Below are 18,822 nucleotides of genomic sequence, written 5' to 3' on the forward strand. Positions count from 1 at the left end.
CATACACAAACTGATATTGAAGAGCATCTGTCTTAGGCCTTAGTAATAAGAGGATCTATAGACTGTGATACAACTAGGATAATTCCCTAAACAGAACCCCTGTGGTGTGTCCCCAACCTTGCTATGAAGCTGAAAAGAGCTGAGGTTGGAAGTAGCCTGGCTCAGCCAGTGTCTGACACACATCGCTTTTCTTTCATATGTAAACTATTCAAAGTTGGCAGAGGAGGCAACATTATACTACTTTCTCCCCCACCCCCCCAGCTAGCTGGTGCTCCCCAGAGTACTGAGTTATAATTTGCCAGAACTGTCTAAGATCACAAAGATTTTTCTGAGAGGAAGGAAGCTTGTGCATCTAGCACCAGGATCTGGCCTTCATTCTTACTGGAACTTAAGTACAACCTGCCTGCTGTAAAGCCCCTTAGGGAGGCACAGACGCTGAAGCGCTCCCTTTCTTTTGGTGAGAGGATAAGACTCAGTGGCACAAGCAGCAGTGATCAACTCTTTTCTCAGAATTTCACTTGACAAACTCTCTCTCCTCCCCTCACCCCCAGTATCTCCCTCTCACATACTAGAAATAGTGAGTTTTGAAGATGCATCTCTTCTTCGACTCACATGGACTCCTCTGGTTTCTTGCCCATCCTCCTTTTTACACCAAAGGACATGAGACCATACCACTGCTGTAGAAATGAATGTTACTCAAGCAGGATTAAACTGTCTTTTTGTTTTTGTCCTTTTAGTAGTAGTAGAATCCTGCAGGTCAGAATGAATGGGTTGTAAAAGGAGAAGAGCTTGTACGTTTCAGAAAGCAGGGGCGTTGGTAGAGTAAAGGGTGTGTGTGTGTGTGTGTGTGTTAAAGGAGGCATTGCTGGAAGAGGGCAGAGCTAAGGTTGATCAGGTATTTCCTGGTTGTCAGAAGCTTGAGGTCTTGCTCAACTGTAGTCTGCAAGGGGGAGACATACCACCAAGGACTCTTAATTCTAGGTTAATGTTAGCTGCTCTTGGATTTTGTAATTTAATTGAAGCCCACTTTATGATGTGGGATCTTAAAATATTTAACAATTTCTAATAGTCTGCTTAAAATGTTATTAAAAGCACAGGTTTCAGAGTGGTCACTCAATTACAGACCTAAAAGTCGCAATACTAGGAAAAAAAAACCTTCAAAGCAGACTTCAATGAGAAACTGCTTAATTAGAGTTAATTTGCAAACTGGACACCATTAAATTAGGCTTGAATAAAGACTGGGAGTGGATGGGTCATTTTACACAAAGTAAAACTATTTTCCTATGATGATTTTCCCCCCCTACTGTTACTCACACCTTGTCAACTGTTGGAAATGGGCCATCCTGATTATCACTACAAAAGGTGTGGAGTTTTTTTTCCCTCCTGCTGCTGATAGCTCACCTTAATTGATTACTCTTGTTATAGTTGGTGTGGCAACACCCATTTTTTTTTCATGGGGGGGGGCGTGTGTGTGTGTGTGTGTGTATAATTTTATATATATACATACACACACACAATCTCTATCTTCCTACTGTATTTTCCACAGCATGCATCCGATGAAGTGGATTTTAGCCCACGAAAGCTTATACTCAATTTGTTAGTCTCTAAGGTGCCAAAAGTACTCTTTTTTTATTAAAAGCACAGTTTGTTTTATTGATATTTAGCTTAATTTTCCAAAGCGTGCCAGTACAAACAATATGTAGGAGCTGTTTGTCTAGAATGTCCACCCACATGGTACTAGGTGTTTTGTTCTGCATCATTGTATAAGCAGTCATGGATGAATGTAATCCAGATCTAAGGAAAAATGGTCTCCCCTCTCCCACACCCCATGGTGCAACTGATCATTTATCTAATTCATCTGTAATTAATTTTTTTCTTCCTCCTCTTTGCTTGTTGTTTTGATACAGTGCTCAGAGCAGATTCTGAATTGCTCACTGGTGAATGAGGGAGTAGTAGCTTTCCAGATTGTGTTGGATATTTAGTCTTCAGAAGGACTTTAAATACTGGTTGTGATAACAAATGTTTCAGCTGTTTTTTCATTCCCTTCAGCATCTTTTGCTTCTGACTCTCTTCTTGCTCATTCGATTGTCCTCCTTGGGGGACAAACCAAAGACAGAATAAGGCTTTATTATGACAATTAAACAATCTCTTGTACTTCTAAATATAGCAGCCAGAAAGACCAAATCATCTTTCTCTCCCTCCCCTCTTTAGGGCTCTTAATGTAGCCACCCTGCTTTCCATGGATTTGTGCTTGTGGATTATCACATGACTTCTCCATTTTGGATACCAGCACGTCAATGAAACTGAAGAGAGAAGCTTGACTTCTGAATTGTTTAAGTTTCAATGAGCTGCCCAATTATGAACAGAATAATGGGAAGAAGGATGGTCTAAGTGGTTAAGATGCTAGCCCAGGACTTGAGTGCTGGGTCCAGTTCCCAACTCTGCCACAGATTTCCTGTCTGACTTTAGGCAAGTCACTTAGTTATCATGTGCCCCATATGCAAAATGGGGATGATAGCACTTCCCTATCTCAGAGGGGTGTTGTGGGCAGAAATACATTAAAGATTCTGAGGTGCTCAAATACTACAGTAATGGAAGCCCATCACCTAAGGACCTTAGTTCAGGCATCTCACTGAATTATTTATCTAGAGGATCAATGAAGTAAAATTGAGCTGAGCAGACTTTCCATTTAAACTGAAGGGAAATAATCAGGTCTACAGAGGACAAATGGCAATCCCTTAGGAAAAGGGATCAACGTTTTAATTTTTCTAGTGCAAGCTCTGGAAGAAGCACCAGGGAATGATCACATTTTAAAATGCTTGACTACCAAGATTCAGGGTGAGGATTACAAAACGCTTAACTGGAAAGTCATGAGCTACTTAGAATAGACATGACATTTTGAAACCTCTTTCAAGCCTCAATGTTTTCTTATTGTCAAAACAGACAGTAGGGTACTAATTATCTAAGACATCCTAAATGAGCTGGAGACAGGACTGCTTAGTGTTTATTCACACAACAGTATGGAATTAACTAGTCAGGTCTATCCATCCTTTAGAGGACAGAGGAAACCCTCCATTTCAATGAATGAACATGCTACAAAATTAAGAAATCTAGCTATGTAGTGACACTCATGCTACAGTCAGTTTAAGCCAAAGATACTCTGCCAACAGCCCTTTGACAGTGCCTCATATTGACTGGGGAGAAGTCGGTCAAAATCAACCACCACCACATGGGGATTTTTAAATTAAATCCAAGAACAGACACATGCCTTTAAGGTTTTAAGGTTAAGGTGTTTTTAAAAAAAATAACCAAAGCAGCACAGAGCTGTGTGAACATAGCTAGAGCTGGTAGGAAAATGGGACTTTTACTGCTGAAAATTTCAACTTTCCATCAAAAAAACTGAAAATTTTTAGTCAAAAGCCATGAAGCTTTCTGTGTTTGGGTTTTTGATGAAGTGGAAGCTTTCCACAGAAAGCAGGTACTTTCCATGATTTTTCTCTGTGGAGACCCAATTTTCTGAACCCCCCCCCCCCCCCCAATGCTGACTATTTTTATCTAAGCTTAATTATAGCAGAATAACTACCCTTCTTAGTTGTTTGACTAGGCATTCTGTCTTTGGCCCAGATCACGCCATCCGTACCTCCTGGTGTACTCTTGTATAAAATAAACAGGGAGAGTTGTGTCCTGCTGCTTGATTGCAGGAAATAGATTCTACACAGTCCTAGGGGGGTACAGGGTCACAGAAGCCATCGCACTGTCATAGAACAGATGAAACTCGTGCAGAACCTGCTGGGACAGCATGTTCAATTAGGCTAAGCTAGCTGGCAGGAGCTCCTGACTTCTTAGCCCAGACCCCCACAGTAATGTGTCAGAAGTGCAACATCTCTCTACCTCAGTTTCCCATCTGTGAAACAGTCATTAGCCCAATCTACCCACTTCACAGAGGGGCTGTGAGGATTAGTGCTAATATAATTCTAAGTGATATCATCCCACACTCTCCCCTTGACTCCCCTCAGGGTTGAGATTTCTTCCAGTATGGTTGGACATATGCTAGACACGGAGTTGCATCTTCAGGGGATGGGGGGGAGGCAGTGAGCCAAGCATATTTGTAAGCAGTTCTACTTGCCTATAAGGACATCATCATCGAGATCAATTTCAAGAGCCTCCGCAGCTTGCTGGAACCAAGAGTTGTGCTGTTTTGCCCGGCTGTTGTAATATTCTACCTTTTCAATCTGCCTTGCTAAATTCACCCGCTCCTGCCACAAAAGCACAGCAATACATCAGAGAGGAATGTGGGATGGCTGTAGAATCAGCACTCAACAGCATGTGTTGGAACGCAGTTAGTGTGCTAATCTTGCAAAGGCAAGGACAAAAACAATCAGAGAAATACATGAAATAGGCTTTGTCTCCAACAAGTGATTTAGTGTCACAGACAGACGTCGTGTTTGTATGACGTCTAGAACAATGAGGTCCTGGTAGATGACTCAGACTTCTAGGCACTATGGTAACAAAAATCATAATTCTCAAGTAATGCACAAATGAACACTACTTTTTAGTCTATCTTAGGGAGTGGGGGGGCCACGAATATCAGGAGACTCTTCAGAAGTTAGGAACAAATCAAAAGTCCATGTGCCATTAGTTCCCAACGCAGGTATTACATAGTACAGTTAACTTACATAACTAAAACCAGATAGAAAATTGTCACTGTTATTGAATAAAATGAAACAGAACGATAAGATTTCCCCCCCCCAGCTTGCAGACAGTAGTGATTGCAAAAAAAGACTGTACAGCGTGCAGCACACGCTGACTGAACTACTACAACTATACTGAATAGCAAGATGCTACAGTATCTCAGCATCAGACAGCAGCGGGCTGGATGATCAGGGGCTAGGACACTTATGAAATCACAGAGGCAAAATTAAGCTTGAAATCATTAATTAACTGCAATCAACCATTTGTCCTCAGCTCATTACAGGAACCTTTAAATAGCTTTTTATCATTTCCATATAATTTCTTGAGTCCTCTACTTGTCCCTTCATCATTAGTGGTTTGCTAGGGTCCTATCAAGTCTCTTTTGTGCCCAGAGGTTTAGGATTGCTCATAAAATTCAGACAGGACCTAGCTCTTTTTTTCATCTTTAGATCCCAATGCTTTTCCAAAGGAGGTCAGTATCACTATCCCAATTTTACAGATGGGGAAACTGAGGCACAGGGGTGGTGGTGGTAAGTGACATGCCCAAGATCACCCAGCAGGCCAGTAACAGATCTGAGCTTTGAACCCTGGTATCCTGAGTCCCAGTCCAGTGCCCTAACCTGTAGGTTACAGTGCCTCCCCTCTAGATGATAAATTCAAGGGAAGCCATCTCAAGTCAAAGGTGGAAGATAGTGATGGGACAGATGATGAGAACCAACACTGGCAGTTCTAGCTCTGTAACCAGGACCAGAATAACATTTAATATGGGGTGAGCAACTCTCCCAAACTACGCAGACTTCCTGCTGGCCCCCACTTCCAAGCATTTAAACACTCATTTTGGTAATCAACATCAGTGGCTTTCACCTCATAACATGCCACTTTAAATACACGATCATGAGAACAATCATGCTCAGTAGTGAGTGGTTGGTTAGGCACAATAGCTGAAGCCATGATTGTCTGAAATGTAGCACATACTCCAACTCAAGCCTACTGGCACTTATGAGTAAAACATTCCATGCAGGGAAAGAAGAAGAAGAGTGGAGGAGACAGATGGTGGATATACCTACCACCCAGAAGTCTGTAGGTTACAGACTGTGAAGTGCTATATAAGCACTAAGTATTACTCTGGAAAGAAAAGCAGAAGCAAACATTTCAAAAGCCACACACCAAAGAAAAACTCTTGAAACAAGAACTGTTTTGCTTCACTAGTAATCAGAGAGCTTTTGTGAGAACTGGTTTTTCTGGACATTTTTTTAAAGGAGAAAAAGCCTGTAGAAACAATTCTGCTTTCTCCTTCCTCTCTTAAAAAGGCTGCATCTAGCAACCCAACCTGCAAGTAGCCTGTAATACATGGAAGTTCCTGGGTCTCCCATGAGAGCCGTACTACTGTAGCTGTTGGCCTGGCCCATGTGATAGCCCTGGTGGTGTATATGCCAGTCCAAATACCAGGATAGGAGGGGCATTCACCACATTAATTGAAACATTGCTTCTTTTTCTCCCGTTCTTTTGGGTTGTACAAAGGTCAGCCCCTCCACTGCCGGTCAACTGTCATGCCAATGTTATAGACAAGCATTATTCTTGTGCCATCACAGCTACTAGAGAATCCTGATGGAGTATGACGCCACCAATGCTTAAGGACAGAAGGTGTGGTGAAAGACTTTTTTTTTTTTATTGTTTTGCAAAACCTTGCCATTATTTATTATTCCACCCTTCAAGATACTGAACAACAACATAAGTTTTGTGTAACATCAACAACTGCTCAAAAATGGCATTTATCTGTCTATAGCAGGGTTAAGTGGTAGATGTAACATTTGCCAGCATGGTCTGTACTGGGATATCACAGCAGAGGATGGCCTCAGATGTGAAAGGGCTGGATATTGTGGGACCTAAAAGGGGTAGGTAGATATGGTCTAGCAGACTGACCACAGTACTGGGATATAGGAAGCCCAAGTTCCATTTCCTATTCTGCTACTAACTCACTGTGCGATTTTGAATAAATCACTTGATTTACTGTTGCCTCAGTTTCCCCATCCATAAAAGAGGGATAATGATACATGCTCACTTCTGTAAAGCATTTCAAGATCTACATATGAGAAATTATACATAATTATAAAGAATTAATGAACATTTAAAAAATCTGTTTGTGTGTTGAATGCCTTCCTTAGCATTAGGATGCCTTCCTTAATAGAAGCATTCAGCACATTGCTATTGAAGATGAAGTTGATTAATTTTGTTTTCAACTCACCTTTTGAAACTCAGACTTATTCTGAAACCTTAATAAAATGCGAAGGGTGTTTCATTAAACATAATACACGAGCAATCACTTGTATTGAAAATGTTTTTTTACCTTGATAGCAAACATGCATTTTGTTTCAACTGGGAAAAATGGAAGCTCTTCATTTTTCTCCAATGTCTTATAAATCTTCCTAAAATTTATCATATCATCAGGGCCAATCAACAGCAAGCTAAGGCCTTCGTTGGCAGCTCGAGCTGTTCTGCCGCTTCTGTGCACATAAATCTCAGAAGTGCGTGGAACCTGCAAAAAATCTATAGTTAAAGGGCTCCCATAAATCAAAAGAGTGTATATGAAAGGTAAGGAAATGCATGCAACATTCAGACTCAGAGATGACAAGCAGGTGTCTGATAAATTGCTTTCATAACATGAACCTTGTTGATAAAGGAAGTGATTAAGGCACAGAGGTGGGATTCCAGGGACATGTTCTAGACTCAGCTCTGACAGTGACGGCTTGCGCAACTTTTGGTGAATCACTCCTATACCCTGAGCCTGTTTCCCTATGCACAAAGCAAGGAAAAATGATACTCAACCTCAGACATGTTATGAGGTGGGGTCATCTGGCTCCTCTGAAGTGGGACCCTGATGCCTAAGTTCAGAGTGTAAATGGGAAAGTGAGAAGAGCCATAGCCATACAGGTAACTTCTTGTACACAAAACTGTCCGTAAATGGCACCCTGACGCTAGTGATGGTCACTCTAGAAATGGGTATAATTTATCTTTTTAAAGCATTCTGAAATCCTTTTAATGCAGAGGGCTATAGAAGCATTAAATACTTGAGGCTTAATTTCTATACTTCTTTACTAGGGACTGAGAAGCACTGTTTTATATTGTAGCCAGGTTTTAGATCAATGAGACCCTGGTTCAAAAAGCAAGCAATAGGAGCTTCAAAAGATTTTTATAACCTGGTAATGGATGACATGCTGCACGTTAGGAATATCCAGACCACGAGCTGCAACATCTGTTGTCAAAAGGACACAGCTGAAATAGAGAAAGTTGGGATACATGTTATTCATTAAACATAAACCTGTAATGTAAACCAGATACCAGTAAACACGCAGTGTGAGTGACCCAGAATTTTGCCAAACGAATTTGAAGAGCATGCTCATTTTATAACATCTGCTATGAATATGCCATCTATTCGGAAGTCAAGAAATTGATACCTAAACACCTGATCTAGGGCAATCTTGAAATGTGAAATACTGAAAGGAAAAGAAATAATGTAATTTGTTACTGACTGTGGACCATATACTACTCCCAATGAGGTCAATGGCAAAGCTATCATTAACTTCAATCCTAGCAAAAGTGTGCCTTGTTATTCTTTTATTCTCTTTCTATTTCATAGAAGTCAGTGTGAAAAGATCTATTTGATCATTTAATCCAACTTTCTGGCAGTGCAAGTCTGCTCCCCCTTCAAAACGTTTTGCAGAGCTTTGTCCTGTCTAGGTTTAAACATTTCATTAATTTAATATGATTTTCTACTAATAGTGCTGATTCTTTTGAAAAGATACACGATATGGCTATGACAGCTTTTGTTAATATGAACACTGCAATGCAGGTTTCAAAACTATTCCTCCATTATAGACTTCTGTGTTCAAAGACTGAATTTTCTGAACATAATTCCTTTTGGACTGAAAATTCTTATACTGAATTGCACTTGAGGAAACTGCATTTAGCCAGTTCTGAACTATAAAAGGGTGGGGAAAAAATACAGTATTTTGAATTCTGACCACTAAATTTTTTTTCATGCAAATATGTCAAACAGATGCATTTTCAAGCAAGCCATTTCACATGTAAATAATCCATAACAAGGGTTAGGGCTTCTGTTAAGGATTGATGATAACTGTGTTTTGTTTTTAAATGCTAAAGGCAACTGAAAAATCACTCACAAGCATTCTCAGTAGGAATCGGCTAAGATTTTAACAAAAGCTGTGTTTTATGACAATGCATTGCATAGCTTATAGTTATAGGGCTCAATATAGTGGGGTAGTCTGGTGAAATTCCTTGACCATTGCTATACAGATGAGACTAGACTATCCAATGGTCCCTTTTGGCTTTAACAATCTATGAAACTCTGCTCGGTCTGTCATAAACCAAGGATAGTATTGATAGGATGTTCTCCAGCAGGGATGTTTTATCAAAAGTTTCACTGAAAATACGCACACAAGAGTATGAATTTTGTACTAGCGAAAGGTGCTCAGGTACAACCCTGGAGACAGAGGCCATCAACTTGAGCATAGGTCAGTCTTGGCAACAGCAATGTGAGCTTCCCCGCACAGCTCCTACCTCAATGTCTTCATGTGTGATTTAATCTTTGGCTTCTCTGCCTGAATCTATCTACCAGGTTGCCAATCAATTCCAGCTGTATAGGCGTTTTGTTGTTATGGAGATGAACTGAGACCATCACCTCATATCACAAAGGCCACTGAACAGCCAGCAGATGGTAACAATTTTCAGTTATTACCCCAGCCTGGATTAGATTTGAACTGGTGACCTAGAAGTTGTCAAGAGCTGTGTCCTACAGCCAATCCCTTGAACCATCCGTCATCTTCCCCCCCCCCGTAGTCAACCATTTTTCCTTTTCACGCACAGTCTTCCCACAACAGAACAATCAACTTACTTCTCTCTCTCAGCAAACCTTTCCAGGTTTTTTAACCTTTGCTTCTGGTGCATGTTTGCATGCAGAGGCAGGGGGTTACAATCCAGGATTGTGAGGAGTGCACTAAGGCGTTTTATGCAGTCTATACTGTTTGCAAAGACCATGGTTCTTCCTGGGTACTGAAGCAAAAAATAATAGAGGTAATAGTCTTTGTCATCCATGTCACAGTGGATCCTGGTTTCGGTCAGAGTCTCTACAGTGGTCTCTTTTCTTGTTAAGTCTATCACTTTAGGTTTGCCCCTTATCCCCACTTTTTCCATTAGCATTTCCAGTTTGGTCTTCTGATCTATTTTTTTAGCATATTTCTTTTGTAAAACTCTTGTGGGAGCCTGATGGACCAAAGTCAGTGTGGCAGAAAACACAAAAATCTGACGTTGAGGATTATATTGTGAATCATTTAACATTTCGAGCAACTGAGAGAGTTCTAAGAAATGTCCCCTTTCGACCATTCGGTCTGCTTCATCAATCACAAGGCACCTGTTGGACACAAGACAGGTACAGTATAGAAGCACAGTGGTTACTTCAGATAAATAGAAATCTGATGCACTTCAAAAGAACATTTCTTGCTTTTCCCCATGTAAAACAAAGGAGGCTAGGTATGCATGAGTAATTACAGCAGCCGTTTCTGTTCCTCTCTCAACAGTCAAGGTTCAAAGGCAACAATTAGTTTTTTGCTAATGCGGTTGACATCCCCCATTCTCAATATAATGAATATGAACTTTAATGAGATCTTCTAGCAAAGACATAAGTGCTCCTGCACAGTCAACATTAGTTAATCAGTAAGTAATTAAGCATGTTCGGTGATACTGGATAGTCTTTCCCAAGGATATTAATTCTGAGTAGTTAGACTAAAAGCCACCTTTACCTGAGCTGCCGGAGACTTGAGAGATGTGGGTGTTTCTCTTTAATTAGCTCCCATAGACGACCTGGGGTTGCAATTACAATTTCTGGCTTCTGATTCAATACTCGTTCCTGTTTCTGAGCAGCCATTCCACCAACTAGAATTGCAGTCTGAATGCCTAAAACACAAAAGGTCGCATGATGTAAAGACCATGGAGGATTAAGTTTACTTTAGTTACTTCCTGCTGGAAAATATTCTCCACATTTTAGGAAGGAAAACAGACATATTCCATACTATACTGCAGCTTTGGGAAATCATTTAAGAAGTCTTTATCTAGACTGTAAGTTCATTTGGCCAGGTACTGTCTCCTCCTCTTCTCAGTACAACATTAAGCATATGGTCAGCATTACAGTGAAATGCTGATCATAGAAAGAAGCCAAAAGTAAAAGGATACCTCTTGAATTGCACTTGCCTTAAAACAGCAGGAATGATTATTTATATATTAGATAGTTAATACATGTTTTCTTCAGGTTCCAAATGCCCACGTAGGAAGGCAATCCACCACTCTTCCTCAGGGTCTAAGCTTTGACATTCTTCCACTCAGAATTAGATATGTTAATATGTCTAATGGGTAAGCAGTCCCTTACCCTATCAGGAGGTCTGCACACAATGAATAAAGTTGAGGGAGGCATGTCTTGTACCTGCATTATGAACTGCCCATTTTAGCAACCAGCCAGTGGAAGTTGTTGACAACTAAAAGTGGCCAGACTTAGCATATGAAGACTTGCTCAAAGTCAGTTTAAGCTGGCAGGGAAGGACAATACTAGGAGGGATTTTCCTTCCTGCCTCCAAATGCTTTTGCAGCAGCAGCACACACTGGTTGTTTAAACCACCCCAGTCCACTCTGACTACTACTCTGACTAGCAACTGTCTCTCACAGAGGTGCGAAGCTGCATTAGCTTTTAACAGAACTGTACTTCTACAAATTGATGTGGTGTTTTAAGGGTAAGAGTTAAAATTAGCATTCTTTTCAGTTACAGTACAGAGGCCAAAGGAACATGTTTTAAAAAAAAACACTCCATGCTGCATGTATTCTGGAAGAATAGCAGTATTACTCTAGTCTAATGAATACATAATCATTAATATTAGAAAGGAGAGGTAATTTTTGCTACTTGATCCTCCCTATCTTACCTCAACTCATTCACATAAGAGTTGTGTGGGCTTCTAATATGTAAAGGAGATGAAGAGGTTTATAATATGCTTTAGTCAAACAAATTATTGGTCTCAAAGCAGGGGGTAACTGGGTGAAAATCTATGGTATGTGTTCTACAGGATTCAAACTAAATGATCTAATGGTTCCTTCGGGCCTTAAAAATCTAGGTCATTTCCATGCTGATCTATTTAACTCACATCATCAGAAAGTGGTACTTGGGTATCTGTGGCAATGTTGACCACTGATTTTAGTGCAGATTTTGTATTTGTAAGTCATCAGTGATAGTAAACATTTGTCGATGGAAGTTATAGTGCACAGCTTTAGGCAACACATTAATGGTAACTTTGCACTTCTATAGTGCTTCCCATCCAAGAATCTCAAATCACATTTCAAACATTCATGCATTAAGCTTCCTAACACACCTTCCAAGATAAAGGAAATATCTCCATTTTATGAAGAGGAAACTGAGTCAATAGCAAAGGCAGGAACAGACCCCAGCTCTCTTGCCTCTGTGTCTCCTACCTGTAAATTTGGCCACAGCATCAATATGATGTTTTACTTGTACAGCTAGTTCCCTTGTGGGAGTCAGCACCAGCCCTAAAAGAGGCCTGTTTTTATTCAAGTCCGCAGCACGTTTGTTGGCACCAAAATCAAATTCTACATTTTCCAGCACCTTTACGCAACCTATTGTGCAAGATTCATCTACACCATCATCACTCCCACTATCTTCATCCTGCTTAGGGTTTAGGTGCTTAGGGTTTGTTTTATCATCACTTTCCCATTCTGGTTTGTCTTCATCATCACAGAGAGGCTCTTCAGTAGCATTGTTGCTTCTGTTTGTTGATTCTTGCCACCGTAGCACAGAGTGGATCATTGGAATTGCAAACGCGAGTGTTTTCCCACTTCCTAAAAGCACCAAATAACAACACAGAAACACAAGCATTACAACTGTTTGCAAAGCAGCAGCAGCCAACTGCAGTTACTAAAGTAAATTAATAATTACTCTTATTTTATTTATTTCTACGGTATAAGTGCGCTTTTTTGATTCTATGAAATTAGAAGCCAAGCCACAGCACCTTGGTTTAAATTCCTATAATAGTGACCTCAAATAGATACTTTTTGGATGGAGCAGGTATTTTTCCAAGCCCCAGATGAACAGGCAGAATATATGTTTGCTAGGAAAGTAGTTTTTAAAAAATTGCAATAGCAGCCAAGGTCTTTTTAAAGAACCGTATACCCTAAAGGAGAATACCATGCCCTAATTGACTGCTCTGATCAATGTTCTCCAAATAAAGGAATAGCAAATGAGGCCAAGGACAAACTGAAAGCTATTTAAAGGATTAATTTCTATTTTTTTCATTATGTGATTTTGCTTATTAACTGAGAAACTAAGTGTAACCATTATTTCACTTTTTGTAATAAAAAGATCAATCAATCACTTGACTTAACACAGAGCACAAACTAAGGGGGAAAGATGGAAAAGTGCTTCACTAAATGTAATTTCAGGCGTCAACTGTTGATTCACTTATGGCTGGGGCATCAAACCTTAATAGTATCTGATATGTAAAGGTCATCTCTAGGGGATGCTTTGGCCAAACACAGAACCTCTTTAGGGGACCAAAAAAATTAAACAAAACTGTTCATCTAGAGATCCTTTTGTAGCTCTTCACAGTCTGCCTGGCACTTAACTATCTTGAGTAGTTTTGTATCATCTGCAAATTTTGCCACCTCACTGTTTACACCTTTTTCCAGATCATTTATGAATATGTTGAATAATACTGGTCCCAGTACAGACCCCTGGGGGACACCACTATTTACCTCTCTCCATTCTGAAAACTGACCATTTATTCCTACCCTTTTGTTTCCTATCTTTTAACCAGTTACTGATCCTGGAGAGGACCTTCCCTCTTATCCCGTAACAGCTTACTTTGCTTAAGAGCCTTTGGTGAGGGACCTTGTCAAAGGCCTTCTGAAGTTCTAAGTACACTATGACCACTAGATCCCCCTTGTCCACATGTTTGTTGACCCCCCTCAAAGAATCCTAGTAGATTGGCGAGGCATGATTTCCCTTTAAAAAAACTATGTTGACTCTTCCCCAACAAGTCATGTTCATTTATGTGTCTGATAATTCTGTGCCCCAGAACTCCCCACAGCTGATCTCCCTGTGGATATACCTGGCTAACCAATCCCTGCAAGTTCCCTTATGCTGCTGTCAGTAAGGGAAACAGATCAGTGTGTCATCAATCCCTTTCTTCCCTCAGGCCCAACCTTAGCATACTGGATGCTTCAGAGGCAAGCAAATTCCTACTCCATGCACAATACATCAGATCCAATACATACCAATATGTATAGGTCAACACTGGGAATGGGATAACTAGACTGGAAGTACTACTGGCGGTTCTGCTATGGCAAAGACACAGTTTTCTTCAGGGACAAATTCTGCTCTCATTTACACCTTTGCAACCCCATTGGTTTCAATTGGATTGTATGGGTGTGTAATTCTGGCCTACTCTTTAAGAATAATTCAAAATAAGACTTGTTGATAAGCATGGATGGGGAAGAAGTGGAGGATTTAAAGCTTTCCATGTAGTACTTGTGAATAGGCATAGTATGCGACACAAATGCACTACATTTAATCTTTTCTACATCATAACTATGCATAGTAAACACACCCTTTCAATGTGCTGAAGCTTATATGCTCTTCACACCATTACTGCAATTGTGACAATACACTGCATGTTTTAAAAGGGAGAACAGGAGATTCAGTGTGCTAACAGCATGCATTTGTACCTGTTTCTGCAGCACCAAGAACATCCATATTATCTCTGATTGCAGAAGGCAGGGCTAATGCTTGAATAGGAGTTGGAGCACTAAATCCTAGATAGCTCAACGCCTGCAGAACCGGCTTAGGAACAAAGAGGTCTTTCCATGCAGACACATCTGTTTTTTGATCAGATGAGGCAGACAGAACTCCCGTGGTCCAATTTTTAACCTTTTTAGAAGACTTTGCTGGTAGATCAGCTTTCTCAGATGGAAACACCTTCTTTTTCACTTTCTTTTTTTTCTTTTTCTTCAAAGTTTTTTCTTTGGTTGCGGTGCCTCCTGATTCACATTCATCTTCCTCATAACCACACAACTTGATGGTGTCTTTAGGTTTGTCCTCTTGATCAATTACCATTTCATCTTGCTCCACTTTAAGATTATAATTTTTACTTGCCCTTGTTCCCAGCTCTTTGTCTTTCTTTCTCTTTTTTTTCTGGATGGTAGAATCTTCTTCCTCCTCTTCAGAAACACTATCAGATTTTCTCTTCTTTCCTTTTTCTTTTCCAACTTTGGAAGAATTCACCAATTTATAATCTGTAAGCTCCTCAAAACACACTAAATCTCCAAGCTGCTCATCAGCAAACAGATTTGGGTCAATTTCTATGGGTTTCCATTTTCCTATTACCTTGATACCCTTTTGTTTCAATTTAAAGCAAGTCTTAAACTTATTTCTTTTTTTTGTCTTCATGATTATCTAAAAAAAATTGGAAAATAAACCATTGTAAGCCACCAGAACAAAACAGTGACAGTCAAGTTAACATACCCATAAACACTGGAGTGCATTTGTGTAAATCTGATAGGCTATGTCTATTGCAGCTAACTGCAGTTTGTCTCTGGATTCTAGCCTTATTGACTTACTTTCACAGTGCTGGACTGGGCCCTCTGTTTGGTTTCTGCACTTTTAAAAACACTTGCAACTCTAACCTCACACAGCTATTTGACAAATGAATTTTAATTACTTAAATTGCATTTGAAATGACAGGCCTGTTTAAAATTATTTGTCAGGCTCCTGTTGAAAAATGGATGAGATACCTAAGCAATATCAAAGCCCCGATGCCAGACTGTCAAACCAGCTTCTGTTGTGCTTCTTTTTATTAATTTGACATTTTTAGAATTTAGTGTTAAACTCTTCTGAGGGTCACACAAAATGTAAAGTAGGCTGCAGCCTGATATTGGGGTTCCTCTATTGCTGTTTCATAAATAACATCCTTTTTACTAGAATGCTGTTCATTTACGGTAGGCTCATTTATGACCACAGTTAACTATTTGAATTTTTTACGTCTCCTAGAGATAGTGATTTATCTCACTAAAACAGCATAATGGGCAGGACATTATGCTCTACTTTAAAGAGAGAATCCTGTTACCCCTCCGTTCCGGTTCCTCCGAAGAGCTGCCTTTCCTTTAGCAAAATGGAGTTGGGGGTATTCTGAGCACAGGGCAACCGGATCTAGTTATTGAAATGGGAGCTGCATAATTTGTGGAGGATTCCTTTCCTTCTCCAACTGTCAGAAAGTACCCCCCACACACTACAAAATAAGCACGTATGTGAGCAGTTTCCCCGGGTGTATGTGCTTAAGTTTTATTAATGGTTTTGAAAGTTTGACCTTCAACATCTTGACCTGGAGGGCAACTACTGCACCATTATATTATTAGAAAGTATGAACCAGTTAAATGCTAAGTTGAACGATACTGTATGTCGGTTACAGAGTAGCAGCCGTGTTAGTCTGTATTCGCAAAAAGAAAAGGAGTACTTGTGGCACCTTAGAGACTAACAAATTTATTAGAGCATAAGCTTTCGAATGCATCCGATGAAGTGAGCTGTAGCTCACGAAAGCTTATGCTCTAATAAATTTGTTAGTCTTCAAGGTGCCACAAGTACTCCTTTGCTTTTTGTATGTCGGTTAGATCACGGAGGTGTGATGAAGAATGGCTTTGGAATGTGAAAAGTCCCTGGGTAATGCTTTTATTTAGGGGATATTAAGGCATAAAGATCTGGGAAGCTGGCAGGTGGAAGGAAGCACTGGGAAGAATTGGAGGCAGCCAACGGCTGTTGCGTTGGCATCTTCCCCCAGGGCAGATGTGAGCGCGGCTTTTGCCCTGCTTTATCAATATCATTTTGGGAAGGGTCGAGCCCCTGGTGTGAACGCCCCCGTATAAACGTGTTCACACCATGGCGTTGTACCCCTTTAACGGTGTCCACTGCCAAGGTACGGGGGGGAGGGATTGGCTGCAGACAAAAACAGGACAGCACTGCACGCTACACATGCCCGCCCCCGGCGCTGATCTGCCGCCAGGGAGAAGTCGCTACTCACAGTGGCCACTGAGGCTGCTTCTCAGGGCGCCGGACAGCAGCAGCTTAGCGCCCACCGGCCTGAGGGCGAGCGGTGGGTCCCCGCTCTCGGCGATGGGGGCTGGGCCCACGAGCCGGGCCCCACAGCAGAAGCCGAACGCGGGCAGACCCAGAAGCGGGAGGGGCGGCGGCGTAAAGGGAGCCGGGCGACCGGCCTCCTCGCGGGGGGAGTCGGACAGTGCCCGCGAGCCCGGCCGCCGGGAAGGGAGCAGGGCTGCCCTTTACCCCCGCCTGCCGGGCTGGGCTTCCGCCGGGGTCCCGACGTCCCCCCGCCCCGCTCTCCCCACCAGGCCGGACGCCCTCACGCCTCAGTCTCCCTCCGGCTTCTGGGCCCGCTCTCCTCTCCCCGCCCCGCCAACGCCGCAGGCAGGTCGGAGCAGGAGCGGCTGCCACCGGCCGTGTCCTAAGCCTCGCCCCAGCTGCCTCCCGCGACCCCCGCCCCGAGCGGGCCCTCACCGTCACCGTCACCGTCACCGCCTGGCGCTGCGGCTCTCCGCTGCAGGGGCCCGTCGCGCTCTACCACGTGGGGACACAGCCGGGCGCGGCCATGGCAGCCGTGACGTCACGGCCCTGCGCCCGCCTCGCTTCAAACGGGGGGGGCACTTCGCAGCTTCCACGGGCGCTACAGCTGGGCCGGGGCCGGGCCAGGCCAGGCCAGGCCGCAGGGTTGGGGGGAGCTGGGTAGGGCCTGGTGTGGGTGTCCGGGCCAGGCCGCAGGGTTGGGGGGAGCTGGGTAGGGCCGGGTGTGGGTGTCCGGGCCAGGCCGCAGGGTTGGGGGGAGCTGGGTAGGGCCGGGTGTGGGTGTCCGGGCCAGGCCGCAGGGTTGGGGGAGCTGGGTAGGGCCGGGTGTGGGTGTCCGGGCCAGGCCGCAGGGTTGGGGGAGCTGGGTAGGGCCGGGTGTGGGTGTCCGGGCCAGGCCGCAGGGTTGGGGGGAGCTGGGTAGGGCCGGGTGTGGGTGTCCGGGCCAGGCCGCAGGGTTGGGGGGGAGCTGGGTAGGGCCGGGTGTGGGTGTCCGGGCCAGGCCGCAGGGTTGGGGGGAGCTGGGTAGGGCCGGGTGTGGGTGTCCGGGCCAGGCCGCAGGGTTGGGGGGAGCTGGGTAGGGGCGGGTGTGGGTGTCCGGGCCAGGCCGCAGGGTTGGGGGGAGCTGGGTAGGGGCTGGTGTGGGTGTCCGGGCCAGGCCGCAGGGTTGGGGGGAGCTGGGTAGGGGCTGGTGTGGGTGTCCGGGCCAGGCCGCAGGGTTGGGGGGAGCTTAGTAGCGACTGGTGTGGGTGTCCGGGCCAGGTCGTAGGGTTGGGGGGAGCTGGGTAGGGCCTGGTGTGGGTGTCCGGGCCAGGCCGCAGGGTTGGGGGGAGCTGGGTAGGGCCGGGTGTGGGTGTCCGGGCCAGGCCGCAGGGTTGGGGGGAGCTGGGTAGGGCCGGGTGTGGGTGTCCGGGCCAGGCCGCAGGGTTGGGGGGAGCTGGGTAGGGCCGGGTGTGGGTGTCCGGGCCAGGCCGCAGGGTTGGGGGGAGCTGGGTAGGGGCTGGTGTGGGTGTCCGGGCCAGGCCGTAGTGTTGGGGGGAGCTTAGTAGCGACTGGTGTGGGTGTCTGGGCCAGGCCGCAGGGTTGGGGGGAGCTGGGTAGGGCTCTGGTAGTGACTGTAGGGCAGGTCAGTTTACAAGCTATGTATATTGGTAGGAAAGTCTTTGTGATTCAGTAATTTCTAGTTTCAGAGATGCTGTCTACAAGCATATCCATCTAAAGTGAACAAACATACAGATTATAACAATTGCAGAACATATGTGCCAACCTCTTCTGTACTTAGGCAATATGAGAGCATTCGCATATGTTCTCAGGGTGAGATTTCCAGTCATTCATCACTTAGTTAATTTCATTCATACTTGATGGAGTATAAATAAATATAGATGAGGATTATTTATGCACCACCTTTGAAGTTTGGCTCTTTTTGAATTATT

The 18,822-nt window shown here is 43.5% G+C and overlaps 1 protein-coding gene across 6 annotated transcripts; it reads right to left on the reverse strand.

The window, feature by feature from the left end:
- Positions 1 to 1,658: 1,658 nt before the first annotated feature.
- DDX24 (DEAD-box helicase 24) lies at positions 1,659 to 17,470 on the reverse strand. Of its 6 annotated transcripts, XR_006282070.1 has the most exons (10): positions 17,339 to 17,470; positions 14,488 to 15,214; positions 12,220 to 12,603; positions 10,509 to 10,662; positions 9,605 to 10,120; positions 7,890 to 7,965; positions 7,040 to 7,228; positions 4,127 to 4,256; positions 3,641 to 3,786; positions 2,039 to 2,093 (listed from the first exon to the last, which is right to left on the reverse strand). XR_006282070.1 is itself a non-coding variant. In XM_043516557.1 (9 exons), the coding sequence occupies exons 2-9, from the start codon at positions 15,206 to 15,208 to the stop codon at positions 1,855 to 1,857; spliced, it is 2,409 nt and encodes an 802-aa protein (XP_043372492.1). In that variant the 5' UTR covers positions 15,209 to 15,214; positions 17,339 to 17,470; the 3' UTR covers positions 1,659 to 1,854. The 6 variants fall into 6 exon arrangements, 5 of the variants coding, with proteins under 5 accessions (XP_043372492.1, XP_038263001.1, XP_043372493.1 ...); XM_043516557.1 differs by lacking the exon at positions 3,641 to 3,786 and having other exon boundaries at positions 1,659 to 2,093; XM_038407073.2 differs by lacking the exon at positions 3,641 to 3,786 and having other exon boundaries at positions 1,659 to 2,093; positions 17,333 to 17,434.
- Positions 17,471 to 18,822: the final 1,352 nt, after the last annotated feature.

This window comes from Dermochelys coriacea, chromosome 6 (assembly GCF_009764565.3).
Source record: "Dermochelys coriacea isolate rDerCor1 chromosome 6, rDerCor1.pri.v4, whole genome shotgun sequence".
In the NCBI taxonomy this organism is placed as follows: Eukaryota; Metazoa; Chordata; order Testudines; family Dermochelyidae; genus Dermochelys; species Dermochelys coriacea.

Coding starts and splice junctions, on each gene's coding strand:
- DDX24 (XM_043516557.1), bottom strand. CDS start 15,208: ATGAAGACAAAAAAAAGAAATAAGTTTAAGACTTGCTTTAAATTGAAA. Junction 12,604..14,487: donor TCTTGGTGCTGCAGAAACAG/GTACAAATGCAT, acceptor TGGTGCTTTTAG/GAAGTGGGAAAACACTCGCG. Junction 4,257..7,039: donor AATGCATGTTTGCTATCAAG/GTAAAAAAACAT, acceptor CTTTTGTGGCAG/GAGCGGGTGAATTTAGCAAG.